The 14,286-nt window shown below is 40.6% G+C and overlaps 3 protein-coding genes across 3 annotated transcripts in view; all 3 read left to right on the top strand.

Annotated features, from left to right (window-relative positions):
* LOC112139907 (NLR family CARD domain-containing protein 3-like) overlaps positions 1-14,286 on the top strand; it is a 385,294-nt gene that overhangs the window by 196,561 nt on the left and 174,447 nt on the right. The window lies entirely within an intron of this gene.
* Positions 1-14,286, top strand: part of LOC112139908 (NACHT, LRR and PYD domains-containing protein 12-like) — a 249,874-nt gene that overhangs the window by 146,986 nt on the left and 88,602 nt on the right. The gene's annotated exons all lie outside the window — the stretch shown is intronic.
* Positions 2,357-13,127, top strand: LOC112145328 (NLR family CARD domain-containing protein 3-like). The gene is made up of 7 exons (XM_036215082.1): positions 2,357-2,816; positions 2,978-3,176; positions 5,005-6,802; positions 8,227-8,400; positions 10,352-10,525; positions 11,124-11,170; positions 11,328-13,127. Exons 1-7 carry the CDS (start codon positions 2,652-2,654, stop codon positions 11,861-11,863), a joined length of 3,093 nt encoding a protein of 1,030 aa, XP_036070975.1. The 5' UTR covers positions 2,357-2,651; the 3' UTR covers positions 11,864-13,127.

Raw genomic sequence — 14,286 nt, 5'->3', positions numbered from 1 at the left:
AGCTGAACTCAGAATCAATCACTATGGTAACTGAGTCTGTGAACGAAACCTGGTCGGTAGCAGGTTTTCTTCAGGAAACTTAGAATTCCTGCGGTCTCCACCCCTTTTTAAAGTGAAGGATGTTAAAATATGAGTTCCTCTTTAACATTTAGAGAACATTCACATTAGAGACTGCATGTTTCCACCACGCAGAAACCAAAATGACATGTTCATTCATAGAGGATCATGTCGACGAGGAGGCTGGATTAATCCAGAGGAAATGTTATTTATGTCGGGAGAGGATTTGGAGGATACGAGTCGATTGACTGCAGTTTCCAATTCATTTTTATTTGAGTGATATTATAAATAGTCAGTTTTTTAGGGACTCTCTATTAATAATACAGAGTTTTCTTTTCCTCATTTTAAACCCTTAACAATGGAAATCGTTAAATTTAAAACACAGGGAAGTCATGTCGACTCATCTACCGTTCTTTTCATGTGACAAATGTTAACTTGGTTGTCATCAACACTCTGTCCAGTTCTATATACAGTCAATGGAGGAAACATAGAAGGTAGAAGGTGTGTGTGAGCTGATCCATTGGATCCAGTGAATCCAGCAGCATGGATCAGTGTGAGGACACACAGGAGGGAGCCCCTCCCTCTAAAAACACTCTGTGTGGGGAAGATGAGAGCCAGAGCAAAGATCAGAGGTGAGATGAACACCTCTAACTGTCCAGGACTCTTCTCCATGTCAGAGCTCAGCACTCACACCAACAACCTTCAGTCTTCACAGGAACCAACCTGGACCTGGAGATGAACCCAGCTGTGTGTCCTTTAGAAGTGACATGTCAAAGGATTATGGTCTTAGCTTCAAAGGCAGAAGTTCAGGAGAACACAAGAGCCAGAGTAATGCTGAAAGGTAAGATGAACATCTCTAACTGTCCATGACTCTTCTCCATGTCAAAGCTCAGCACTCACATCAACAACCTTCATTCTTTACAGGAACCAACCTGGACCTGAATATGAACCCAGCTGTGTGTCCTTCAGGAGTGACAGGTCAAAGGATTATGGTGTTAACTTGAAAGACATCAATTCAGGAGTGGAACATTAAGTGCTTGTCAGAGTTAAAGGAGGCTAGATAATAGTTCAGATCATCAATAGTTTTCAGCTGAAAGACCTGAGGTGGTTTAGTTGACTTGGTTTAGTTCTTGATCTCTCTGAAAAGACTCTCTTGGAGCATCATGTCAGATAATGAAGGTACTTTGTCACAGACTCAAGGTCCATTTGGCACAAAGACACAACAGATAAAATACTTAAAAGCAATCAAATAAATATGCATATATATATATATATATATATATATATATATATATATATATATATATATATATATATATATATATAATCTTCTTCCATCTTTCGGCTTAACCCGTTCGGGGTCGCCGCAGCAAAACAGCACCAACTGTATGCAACGTTGTCTGTGGATCATCATCTGGTCATCATCTGTGAATTTATCATTAATGACTTCTCCAAGATATTTAACTTTGTGACAGACATTAAGCTCAGAATCCGAGAGTTTGAAAGCAGGAATATTCAATGTTGCGTGATAAGATCTTTTTATGATTATTATTATTAACCTTTATTTAACCAGGGTGGGTCCCTTTGAGATGAAAAACCTCTTTTTAAAGGGAGCCCTGGGCAAGAATCAATTCAAAACGAAAATACAACAAATGTCAAACATATAGAACAGAGTTACAATGCTGATCAAAATTTCATATAAATCAAATGGTTAAAAATGCAAAGTTTAGAGAAGCTGTCTCAAACTGACAGAAATGTGTCTAAACACCTTTAAATTGACTAAAAGTCCAAACTTACAACTAATCCAATTCAAAACCCTCCATAGAATTTATTATGCTGGACAGAGGATGTTCAAGATGGGTCTCAGAAGCTCAGACATTTGTGAGCATTGCAATAGTAACCTACCTGACAGTTACATGCAGGCTCTGTGGTTCTGCACACCCGTCCAGGCTGTCTGGCAACAGGTTTGTGCTGATCTATCAGTCTGCTGATCAAACGTCATTTAAACGTAAACCTCTGTGCTTCAGAACACACCCAAGTGAAAAAAAGCTCTTCTCCGCTGTGCAGCACCGGGGCAATTTAGCTTGGCGAGGTGCGCAGTGGTTAGCGCTCTTGCCTCACAGCAAGAAGGCCCCGGTTCGAATCCCAGCTGGGGGATTAGGGACCGTGCATTTTCACCGGGTACTCTGGCTTCCTCCCACCGTCCAAAAAAAAAAAATAAAAGCATGCCTCATAGGTTAATTGGTGACTCTAAATTGCCCCTAGGTGTGAATGTGAGAGTGGATGGGTGTGTGTTTGAGGCCCTGCGACAGACTGGCGACCTGTCCAGGGTGTACCCCGCCTTCGCCCATTGGCAGCCGGGCTAGGGTCCGGCACCCCCGCGACCCCGAAAGGGACGAAGCGGTCAGGAAGATAAATGAATAAACGAGGTTCATTAGATAATTCATACAATCCTACCCTTTAAAATGTCAGGACAGTTGGAGGGGTAGGGGAAGAATTCAGATTCAGTCCAATACGCTGGAAATAATAGTGTTTGCATATTTAGACAGTCTAATAAAACTTGACATCTCGAGCCATGAGGTCCTCCATTGGAAATGCATTACCTCCTAACTCCAGTTATTTTGGTCTCAAACCTACCAGCACAGACAGAATGGATGTCATTGTTGATGATTCTCCACAGAGTGGACCAGCAGAGCTCAGAGACTCCCAGTGGTCCGTCTGTCCAGCAGCATCAAACACAGCTGGACTCCATATTTCTGGTCTGTACATGAACAACAACTACTTTTCCATCATTCTGTTCACAGTCATCTCCATGCTGCACTTTGTAGACCAGTGGATTGTCAGTGTGTCCAACATGGAGCTGATGTTTGGCTCCATGACTTCACTCTGATTGGTTCATTCATCTAGAATTCTGTTGCAGCTGCTGGAGGACAACATTGTTAATTTTGTGAAGAAGGAGCTGAAAAAGATCCAGAAGCTTCTGAGTCAGAGGGAGGATGAGGAGGAAACGGAGAAGGAAGATGAAGATCAGAGGAGCAGCAGAGAGTCACTGATGAAGATCACAGAGAACTTCCTGAGGAGAATGAAGCAGGAGGAGCTGATTGATCAACTGCAGAACAGTAAGAGGATTTCTCTGAAAGTTTCATCTGCTGGATAAATGAAGATTTACTGATGTACCAACACTTGGAATAACATGAGTTAAAATCCTCAGGGCTGCAGAATCAGAATCAATTTATTTGCCATTTGTAATAGTTAAATAAGCTTGGAGCAACAGCTGCAGGGCTCCCCACACAGACAAAAAAAAACAAAAAAAAAAAAACACAAAGACACAGATTAAAAGCATAAATAGATAAATTAGAAGCACTTAATAAGACCAAAAATTTAAAGAGAATACAAAAGTAGTAGATAAATCAACTGGTTATTATTCAATCGCAGGAATTAAAGTAAAGCACTTAAGTGCAGCCTCCAATAGTACAATACTCATTTTTCTGCTTCATTCAAAGACCTCACAGCCTGAGGAAAGAAGCTTCTGGCATGACGCGATGTTGCACATTCAATGGTGCGATATCTTTTACCAGATGGTAGAAGGTCAAACATCCCGGTGGCAGGATAACCAAAGAGATCCTTTATGATCCGAGTTGCACTAGGTAATAGTCTGGATTTATAAATAGTTTCCAAGACGGGAAGGTTGCTTCCGATAGTCCTGCTGGCAGAGGGAACCATGCTGCTTAGAGATCTTCTTTATTTCACAGTGGGATTACCAAATCACACAGTGATAGAACTGGTGAGAACATTCATTGATAAAAATGTAAAATAATGGTTCTGTTCTGAGTGAATTCCCATAGTCTCAGTAAAAAGATAAGATGCTGGCGAGTTTTTTTAACAATACTATTGGTATTTGAATGCCAGCTGAGGTCATTGGAAAGGGTCACTCTCAAAAATGTACATTTTTCATAGACTTGTACCTCTGAATTATGAATGACAGCAGGTTGTTTGTTCCCGCTTTGGCTGAAGTCAATGATCAGTTCACAAATCTTTGAAGTGTGCAACACAAGATTGTTCTCTTGACTCCAACGAACCATAATTTCTACTTCTGCTTGATAATGCGATTGGTCATTAGAACTGATCAGATCAATGATCGTGGTGTCGTCATAATATTTAACAAGCATATATTTAGAAGAAGTTGCAACACAGTCAGAGGTATACAAGATAAAAAGCAGATGTCTTTAAATACAACCCTGTGGGGCACCTGTACTCACATAAAGTTAATCAGAAACACAATCATTGATTTTGACTTTTTGTGGTCTGGGCTCTCTCACTCGATCGGAGCGGTACATGGAGAAGCCTGGTGGTTGGAAGGCTGGGTCTGGCATGACACTGTGAAACCAGATTTCTGTCAGACAGAACACAGAGCAGTCTCTGGCTTTGCATTGAGTCTGGATGCTGTGTAGCAGGTCGTCTTTCTTGTTTAGTAGGGACTGCACATTTGCCAGGTAGATAGGCAGCACCAGGTTGTTAGAGTGGCGTCCGCGCAATCTAGCGAGCAATCCTCCGCGCTTCCCCCTTGTCGGGGTTTCCGATGCTGGCTGCGTATGGCGTCCACGGCGAGGGGCTCAAAGAAGCGGTGAACGCAGTAACGTCTCCACCCAGTCCTCTCGGTGTGCACCGGCCACCGTGGCTCGATTCCTGGTCCACGAGTAGGCCCACACTGAAGTCCTTGCATCTTAATTTGAGTGCTACATTTGACAATCCGCAAATTTTGTTCAGAATAAATAAAAGTGACTCTCGGTCATATCTGACAGTGACTATGGCTAGTGCTTCAAGGACAAGGACGGACAATAAGAAAAACATAACACACAGGAGAGCTCCTGCGATGGTGCCTTGCCTCGATGCCATCAGAGTTTTTTTATGCAGAAAGTTTTCTAACTGTTTGTTGTCTTCATTCAGGATCTCTTGCTGCAGTTTGTCGGCATCAAGTCCAATCTAGCCAGAAGGAGAAGTTCCAGTGTGTGTTTGAGGGAATCTCTAAAGAAGGAAACACGACCCTTCTGAATGAGATCTACACAGAGCTCTACATCACAGAGGGAGGAACTGGAGAGCTGAATGAAGAACATGAGGTCAGACAGATTGAAGCAGCATCCAGGAAAGCAGACAGAGCAGAAACCAGCATCAGACAAGAAGAGCTCTTTCAACTCCCAGCTGGAAGACAAGAACCAATAAGAACCGTGATGACAAAGGGAGTGGCTGGCATCGGGAAAACAGTCTTAACACAAAAGTTCACTCTGGACTGGGCTGAAGGCGAAGCCAACCAGAACATCCACTTCATATTTCCATTCACTTTCAGAGAGCTGAATCTCCTGAAAGAGGAGAAGTTCAGCCTGGTGGAACTTGTTTATCACTTCTTCCCGGAAACCAAAGAAGCAGGAATCTGCAGCTTTGAAGACTTCCAGATCATCTTCATCTTTGATGGTCTGGATGAGTGTCGACTTCCTCTGGACTTCAACAAGACTCAGATCCTAACTGACCCTAGAAAGTCCACCTCAGTGGGTGATCTGTTGACAAACCTCATCAGGGGGAACCTGCTTCCCTCTGCTCGCCTCTGGATAACCACACGACCTGCAGCAGCCAATCAGATCCCTCCTGGATATGTTGACACGGTGACAGAGGTCAGAGGGTTCAATGATCCACAGAAGGAGGTGTACTTCAGGAAGAGATTCAGAGATGAAGAGCAGGCTAGAAGGATCATCTCCCACATCAAGACATCCCGAAGCCTCCACATCATGTGCCACATCCCAGTCTTCTGCTGGATCACTGCTACAGTTCTGGAGGATCTGCTGAAGAGCAGAGAGGGAGGAGAGCTGCCCAAGAGCCTGACTGAGATGTACATCCACTTCCTGGTGGTTCAGGCCAAAGTCAAGAAGATCAAGTATGATGGAGGAGCTGAGACAGATCCTCCCTGGAGTCCAGAGAGCAGGAAGATGATGGAGTCTCTGGCAAAACTGGCTTTTGAGCAGCTGCAGAAAGGAAACCTGATCTTCTATGAATCCGACCTGACAGAGTGTGGCATCGATATCAGAGCAGCCTCAGTGTACTCAGGAGTGTTCACACAGATCTTTAGAGAGGAGAGAGGACTGTACCAGGACAAGGTGTTCTGCTTCATCCATCTGAGTGTTCAGGAGTTTCTGGCTGCTCTTCATATCCACCTGACCTTCATCAACAATGAAGTCAACCTTTTGGAAGAACAGCAGAAAAAGTCAAAGCTCTTTAAAGTGAAACAAAGCACCTCAGTCCAGTTCTACAAGAGTGCTGTGAAGAAGGCCTTACAGAGTCCAAATGGACACCTGGACTTGTTCCTCCGCTTCCTCCTGGGTCTTTCACTGCAGACCAATCAGAATCTGCTACGAGGTCTGCTGACTCAGACAGGAAGTAGCTCACAGACCAACCAGAAAACAGTCCAGTACATCAAGAAGAAGATCAGTGAGAATCTGTCTGCAGAGAAAAGCATCAACCTGTTCCACTGTCTGAATGAACTGAATGATGGTTCTCTAGTGGAGGAGATCCAACAGTTCCTGAGTTCAGGAAGTCTCTCAACAGATGAACTGTCTCGTGCTCAGTGGTCAGCTCTGGTCTTCATCTTACTGTCATCAGGAGAAGATCTGGAAATATTTGACCTGAAGAAATACTCTGCTTCAGAGGAGGCTCTTCTGAGCCTTCTACCAGTGATCAAAGCCTCCAGCAAAGCTCTGTAAGAACTCTCAAGAGAATCATTCTTGGTGGACAAATCAATTATGTTTATTGTTCATTGTTTATGCCAACTTAATTATGCATACAACATATTTCAATCAAAATTTTCTCAATTGTTTAGTGCATTTCTCACAACAGAATTAAACTTCTCACAATAGTTGGTGCAACTTCCACAACATTTAGTCATTTATGCCCAACCAGTTTCATGTTCCTTTAATCCAATAGTATATCCTTTTGGACACAAAGCAATTGATAAAGTTCAAATCTCTACAAATGATCACTTTTGACTTAGTTTTGATCATTATTCATTTCTTTTTATCATGTCTGTCAAAATGATCTAAACTGGTCCAGGGTGATTAGTTATTGCTTATACAACTAATCTTCATTTCATTGAGTGTGTCTTTGCACACAAACATGTTGAAGATGTTGTCAAACATTTTGTACGTCCATTTAAATGTAATTGTTATTGTGTTTCCATGAAAGTTTGCATAAACTTTGAAGAAAACCTCATTATACACTGTTATAAAGGTGTTTGAACTATTATTAGCAACCAATGATAAAGATGAGTTTGCAGTTTCAGGCAATGGTATGCAGAACATGACAGGATGCTTGTAGAGAATCTTTCTCCCTTTCTTACAGTTTTTCCTCAATCGATTTAGTACATTTCTCACAATAGTATTAAAGTTTGCACCACTGTTAAGGAGTCTCTCAAAACAAGTAGTGATGACGATGAAAATATGTGGTCAGACAGATGGGAGCTGTAGTCGTCCATGATTGATTTGCGGAACTGTCTGTTTTACTGTTTTTTCAGTTTCAAAACTACTTTAGTAAGGTTTACTGAACCAAAGAGTGTTTAGTTTTGTTACCATTGCACAATGCTGTGAACGGTTACAAATTGACAGTATGAAGTGCATATCCAGCGTCTTTTTTTAAATTGAATTCTAGTTTTAAAAATGGCATGAATGATACTGTACATACTTAATGCAGCTTTCACATTACATGACGCTGGGAACACTTCTAGAATAATCAGTCTCAATGAAGACATGCTGAAATCTATTGACTTGATTGTTCAAGGAAGCTGGAATCATGACTTATCATTTTGACATTCACACTTTCATAGACATAAAAACTTGCTTTTGAAGAATGAACTAACTGTTTTGAGCAACTGACTTGTCTTTTGGGAAAATTACTTGCTTTTGCAAGTTATCTATTATGTCTTTTAGTTTGCATTAATTGTTTTGAGAAACTCCTAGGAGTGGTGTAAACTTTAACACTGTTATGAGAAATGCACAAAAACAATTGAGAAAAACTAAAACAAAATATGAACAACAGGAATCAAATCCACTCATTCTACATCAGCAAATCAACATGAAATGATAACTGACAAGTATTTGATCAATAACTGCCGTACTATGTTTTCTTCAGACTGAGTGGCTGTAATCTGTCAGAGAGAAGCTGTGCAGCTCTGTCCTCAGTTCTCAGCTCCCATTCCTCAAGACTCAGAGATCTGGACCTGAGTAACAACAACCTGCAGGATTCAGGAGCGAAACAGTTGTCAGCTGGACTGGAGAGTCCAGACTGTGAACTGGAGACTCTAAGGTCAGATTTTTTTTTATTTTTTTTTAATTGAAACCTTGGTTACAGGTTTGGTCTAATTTTTGTGTTTGTTTGTTTGTTTTTGGATTATTTATAGATATATTTCTGTGAAGACAACACCAGAGGAATGTTTACCACCATTATTGTTATTCTTTTCCTTTCGGCTTTTCCCCTTTAGGCGTCACCACAGCAAATTAGCTTTCTCCATCCAACCCTGTCTTCTCCATCTTCTCCTCTAACACCAGCAACCTTCATGTCTTCCTTCACTGCATCCATAAACCTATTTGGTCTTCAGTTCTTGCCTGGCAGCTCTAGACTCAGCATTATTTTATCAATATCTTCACTGTCTGTCCTCTGGACATGTCTGAACCATCTCAGTCTGGCCTCTTTTACTTCATCTCCAAAACCTCTAACATATTCTGTCCCTCTGATGTATTCGTTCCTGATTCAAGCAGAGCAGATAGAAATAAAACCTTTCCTTTTTAGTCTTGCTTGACCTCACTGCTGCATTTGACACAGTTGATCATTCAATTATGTTAAAAAGACTCTGTAACATGGTTGGTCTCACTGGAACTGTTTTTAGCTTGCTGAAATCCTATTTAACAAATAGAACGTTTTTTGTTAGCTCCAATGAAACATCTTCCTCAGTCCTTCCATTGACCTGTGGTATACCACAAGGATCCATTTTAGGCCCCACTCTGTTTAATCTTTATATGCTCCCATTAGGAAATATCATCAGGAGACATGGCATTAAATTCCATAGTTACGCTGATGACACCCAGCTTTATGTTGCCGTGTCTCCTGATGAACCTACTGCAACAAACAAACTTTTAAATTGCATTAATGATATTAAAGACTGGATGGCAGCAATTTTTTTAAAGCTTAACAAAGACAAAACAGAGATAATGATCATTGGCCCCGAAGCTGACAGAGAGAGAGCCTGAGCACTGAGATGTCAAAACTTTGGCCATCTTATTATTCCTACAGGGTATCTGATGACTGGCAGTGCATAACTGCAGTCAGCGATCCAGGTGTGTGGCATTGAGTCATAGGCTTTCTTGTAATCAATCCAGGCTGTGCACAGGTTGGGATGTTGTGACCTGCAGTCTTGTGCAAATGTTCTGTCAACCAGGAGTTGGTGTTTGGCTCCTCTGGAATCTCTACCAATGCCCTTCTGTGTGTTGTTCATGAATTGATCAACTAGTCTATGTATTTTGGTTGCAATGATACCTGACATGAGCTTCCAAGTTGTGGAGAGACAGGTTATTAGCCGGTAGTTGGATGGGACTGCACCCTTTGAGGGATCCTTCTGGATCAGGATCGTTCGCCCTTCGGGCTCCAGTGTACTGCTTTAGGCGGCTGCTCAAGGCCAGGAGCCTTTGTGTGGCAGTTTCCAGTGCTTTAGGTATAGGCATCTGGCTGTATCTCTTTGGGCTTCTGTAAACTGACTCACTTCCCTCTGAGCTGCCTTGATTTTAGCCTCCAATCGTTGTTTCCATTGTGGGCATTGTTTTCTCCCATGGTTGCTCTTATAGTCAAGCATTTCAAGGATCACTGCTGCAGTCCATTGGTTTCTGTGATTGTTGGGGTAGGAATTGCCCTCAATGCTTCATTCACAGTTTCCAGGAGACTTTCAGGTGGTACTTCATTTAACCGTTGTAGTTGGTGTCAGGGTTGCCTGGTGTTCATTCTAGACATGATCTCGTCTTTCAGGTCAGTTGCTGCCTTGCTCAGTGTACCAATGGTATAGCCTCCTCTTTGGCCTGGTGTTGTGGCTCTCCTGTAGTGTATTTGTGTTGAATCTCATCAATCTCAAGTTGTGATAGTAGTTGTCATTTGTGGATGTTAGAACATTGAGCAACTAGTTGTTTGGCAGTTAGTCTTGATTGTGAGTGTCAAAGCTTTCATTCCATCCATATGAACTCTCTGATTTTGTTGTGTTGTGTGTCTCCAGTCTGTCAGGTTGTCTGATCACAGAGGAAGGCTGTGCTTCTCTGGCTTCAGCTCTGAACTCCAATCCCTCCCATCTGAGAGAGCTGGACCTGAGCTACAATCATCCAGGAGAGGCTGGAATTAAGTTGCTTTCTGCTGCACTGGAGGATCCAGACTGGAGACTGGACACTCTCAGGTATGGAGAGACCTGCTTCTGACACTCATGTGACAGAGGAGGGGGAGCTTCAGATCTAATATTTGCCTTTTACTCAGCTCTGTGCCTGGATCCTTTCAGATTCTCAGAAGTAGTATCAGCAATCTTTACTTCTCTTAAATCAATTTCTGTCTTTTTCCTTTTTTGTATTTCCAACATGCAATGAGGAAGAAACAAAAACGCTTCATTCACAGACTTTTCAGCACAGAAAAACTACTGAAATGTTAAGAAGCTGACACAGTCTTATCATGTTTGATTGATCATTGTGTTCATCAGATAAACAACTCTAGGCGTTTATTGACTCAAGTCAGAAGTGTGGTTTACATGCTGTCCCAGCACAATAAGAGCTGCAGTCTCCCTTAATGGTTTCCTCTTCCTGTTGCTAATTGAAAAGAGCCTTCAAACTGCTGGACTATTAGTTAGGACAGAACTTTACAATATATGTGTCCAGATATTGAACTGATTTTGAACAGTTCCTTCTTCGGGGTAGAACAAAAACATAATGAGAGCTATGTAATTTAAATTTTTTTGAATTCTGAAAGAGGCTGTACTGCTCTGAATCCCCTCCTCCTCTTTTCAGGGTGGAGCCTGCTGGAGCCCAGTGGTTGACTCCGGGTCTGAAGAAGTGTAAGTTTGATTTTCATTTGATTCTTAACAACAAAGAAGCACACATTCAAACATCTTCAAATAGTCTAATCAGTCATTTATGAGTCCTGAAAGTATCCATTATTGAACAGATGATGGATCAATAACTGCATCTGGATTGTGTTTGTTTCTCCATCAGATTCCTGTCGCCTCACAATCGACATAAACACAGTGAACAGAAACCTCAAACTGTCTGACAAAAACAGGAAGGTGACCTTTGAGGAGGAGCTTCAGTCATATCCTGATCATCCAGACAGATTTGATCAGTGGTATCAGCTGCTGTGCAGAGATGGTCTGACTGGTCGCTGTTACTGGGAGGTTGAGTGGAGAGGCCAAGTTACAATATCAGTGAGTTACAGAGGAATCAGAAGGGAAGGAGTTAGGAGTGACTGTTTCTTTGGGGAGAACAATCAGTCCTGGAGTCTGTTCTACTCTGATTCTGATGGTTTCTATGTCTGGCACGATGACAAAAAGACACAAATCTTCCCTTCCTCTTCTTCCTCCTCTTCCTCCCTCAGAGCAGCAGTGTATGTAGACTGTCCTGCTGGAACTCTGTCCTTCTTCAGAGTTTCCAGTGACTCACTGATCCATCTTCACACCTTCAACACCACATTCACTGAACCTCTTTACCCTGGATTTGGGCTCTGGTCTGATTCCTCAATGGTTCTGAGTTAAGTTCAGTCTTAATGTTCTGGTTCTTTTAGAGGAAACCAGAAAATCACGTTTCTCTTTGTTTTGTTATTTTTGCACACAAAAGGCAATTATATGATTACAAACTAGACATAGACTTTAATACCAAATCCAAACTCTTCCTCTAACCCTCCAGCTTCTAGCTACCCCTCCAATTGTAGGGGGATTTAAAGGGGTAAAAGGGGACAAAGCAATATTTTAATCTGTCAAACAAACACAAAAGCCGAGAGCTTCTTGTTTTGGAGAGTTATATTTTGACAAATGCAACTTTTTTGTGTGGGGCTGTATTGTAAAAGAGAAGAGAGAGAAAAAGTGTATAAAAGAGAAAAAGTTGTGTAAAATGTCAGTCTTTGTAAAACAAGGATTTGTTGTGATGCTCCAAACAAGCGACATTTCTGTCTCTCACAGTCCTGTAACTTTTTTAACTGTTTAACAGCGGAGGTGAATGAAGCATTGTCACTTTTCCACATCAGCCTTCATGAACGAGTGATTTAGCTGAACAGGCACGATAGGAAAAAAAGTTTGTTTGACACGTTGTAATTAAAATGTTGTAATAATGACTGTATTTTGAAGCTGTTTCTGTGAGATGACAGTTGGAGCAATATGAGCTTGTGTCTATGGATGGAATGTGAGTGCATGAATTTAATCTGCGAGCTGTTTCACATGTATGACTAAAAAATACTTTCTGTTAGGCCAAATGTAAATATAAAATGTGAACACGTTTTGAAATTAATACCACAGCTGATTGCCACTCCATTTACTGAGGGTGAAAAAAAATTTATGATGCTGTCTAACTGAGGGAAATTTATATTGCTATAATTTTCAAATTATAAAAAAGTAAAAATATTTAATTTTATATGCAATAAAAGTAGCATCACAGAATGACCTTACATAAGTTACTCAGGTTTTGTGTCATAATGTTAAAACAGATGAATAAACCAAAAACGTGTTTGTTTGTTTTTTTTTTTATGTTAATAGCTGTGAACTTCTTAGAATAGATAGAATAGATTGATGTTGTTTTGTTCTGGCGTATCCATAACTATTTCTATATGTATGATATACCACAAAAGTAGTACTTTATGTTTCAAAGAAGCATAGTTCTAATACTATTTAAGCTATTTCCCTTCTGAAATATTGTTATGAAAGCACTTTTTTGAGTTAAGTGTGTTTAAAAAGCTATTTGACCTGCTGTTTGTGAACTAAATAAAATTTCTGATCTAATGGAAAGGATTTGTATTTCTTTGTGCTAGAGGTGGTGATGGCTCAGGTGTTCATGAGAAAATTTTGAATTAATACTTTATTTCATAAACGTTCCTGACCCTTGACCTCTGCTGTTGTATTCTATCTGTCTCTATTTATATACCTCCTATGCACAGTATATATATATATTAGGGCTGTCAATGTTAACATGTTAATACACGGGATTAATAAAGAAAAATAAATTATTAATGTGTAATAACACTGATAAATTACACTTTGCAAAGTAATAGTCTTTTGTTTCAGGTTTCCACAGCATTCATTAATTGCTTACAAAAGAAATAAATATTCAATCTATTTTTAGTACTTTGTTCTTCTTCTTTTTTTTTAAATTTAGATGACATTTTTACAAAAAAGGGAACTAGTTTATACACGGTTCAGTGCATTGTCTGGTTTCCATGACAATGGGTTGCTGAGATGACACCGACTTAGACTGCAGCGGTAAAATAAAGTGTTATTATATGCTGATTTTCGCGATAGGTGAAATAAACGGAGAGTTCACCTCCTACAGCTTGTTTTTGTCCAAAGGATGAAGCGAAAGTTTGTTTTAAAGAAGCCTGCACAATGATATAGAACATTTGGACTATATGACCATAACGTCTTTTTAAGGTGTGCATCGACACACAGGATCCAATCAGAATCAAGTATTCACCCGTTGTGTTTCTGCACACTTAAAGTGCAGAAACAGATCTCCATCCAGTAGATGAAGCAGAGATATAAGTTTTAGTCTCTAAAAATGTTGGAGGCCTCAATTATTTCTTCTTATACTTATAACTCCTGTCAAAGTATTTGTTTCACACCAACAAGAACACAGAGGTCAAACTCAGATAATAACAAGCCATCAAAGTATGTCAGCTGAGTTTCATCCTGCCATATTTTTTCTAAGGGAAAATGAAAACAGGTCTTTTGAAGCAGATCTGAAGGTAGTGTTCCAGAACAGAGCAGCTGAAGAACTTGTTCACTTTCTTTGAGCTGGAATCAGACCTGAAACTTTTGGATCCACTCAAAGTTCATCATGAAAACAATATGTGACAACTGCAAACAACAAACTGGTTGGCTGGTGGAGGAGCAAAGAAAATGAGTAACGAATTAAAAGAACTGGTTTTAAATTTTAAATTAAGTCCTTCTTGAGGTATTCTTTCGCTTGGTTC

This window comes from Oryzias melastigma, linkage group LG2 (assembly GCF_002922805.2).
Source record: "Oryzias melastigma strain HK-1 linkage group LG2, ASM292280v2, whole genome shotgun sequence".
NCBI classification, from domain to species: Eukaryota; Metazoa; Chordata; class Actinopteri; order Beloniformes; family Adrianichthyidae; genus Oryzias; species Oryzias melastigma.
Note: the sequence above shows the minus strand (reverse complement) of the source record. Positions and strands in the feature narration are given on the sequence as shown.

Bases quoted from the DNA above. Each gene is read 5' to 3' on its own strand.
- LOC112145328 (XM_036215082.1), top strand. From the start codon at position 2,652: ATGCATTACCTCCTAACTCCAGTTATTTTGGTCTCAAACCTACCAGCA. The intron at 2,817-2,977 runs GTCTGTACATGA...ATTCTGTTGCAG, and splicing joins AGCTGGACTCCATATTTCTG to CTGCTGGAGGACAACATTGT. The intron at 11,171-11,327 runs GTAAGTTTGATT...TTTCTCCATCAG, and splicing joins GACTCCGGGTCTGAAGAAGT to ATTCCTGTCGCCTCACAATC.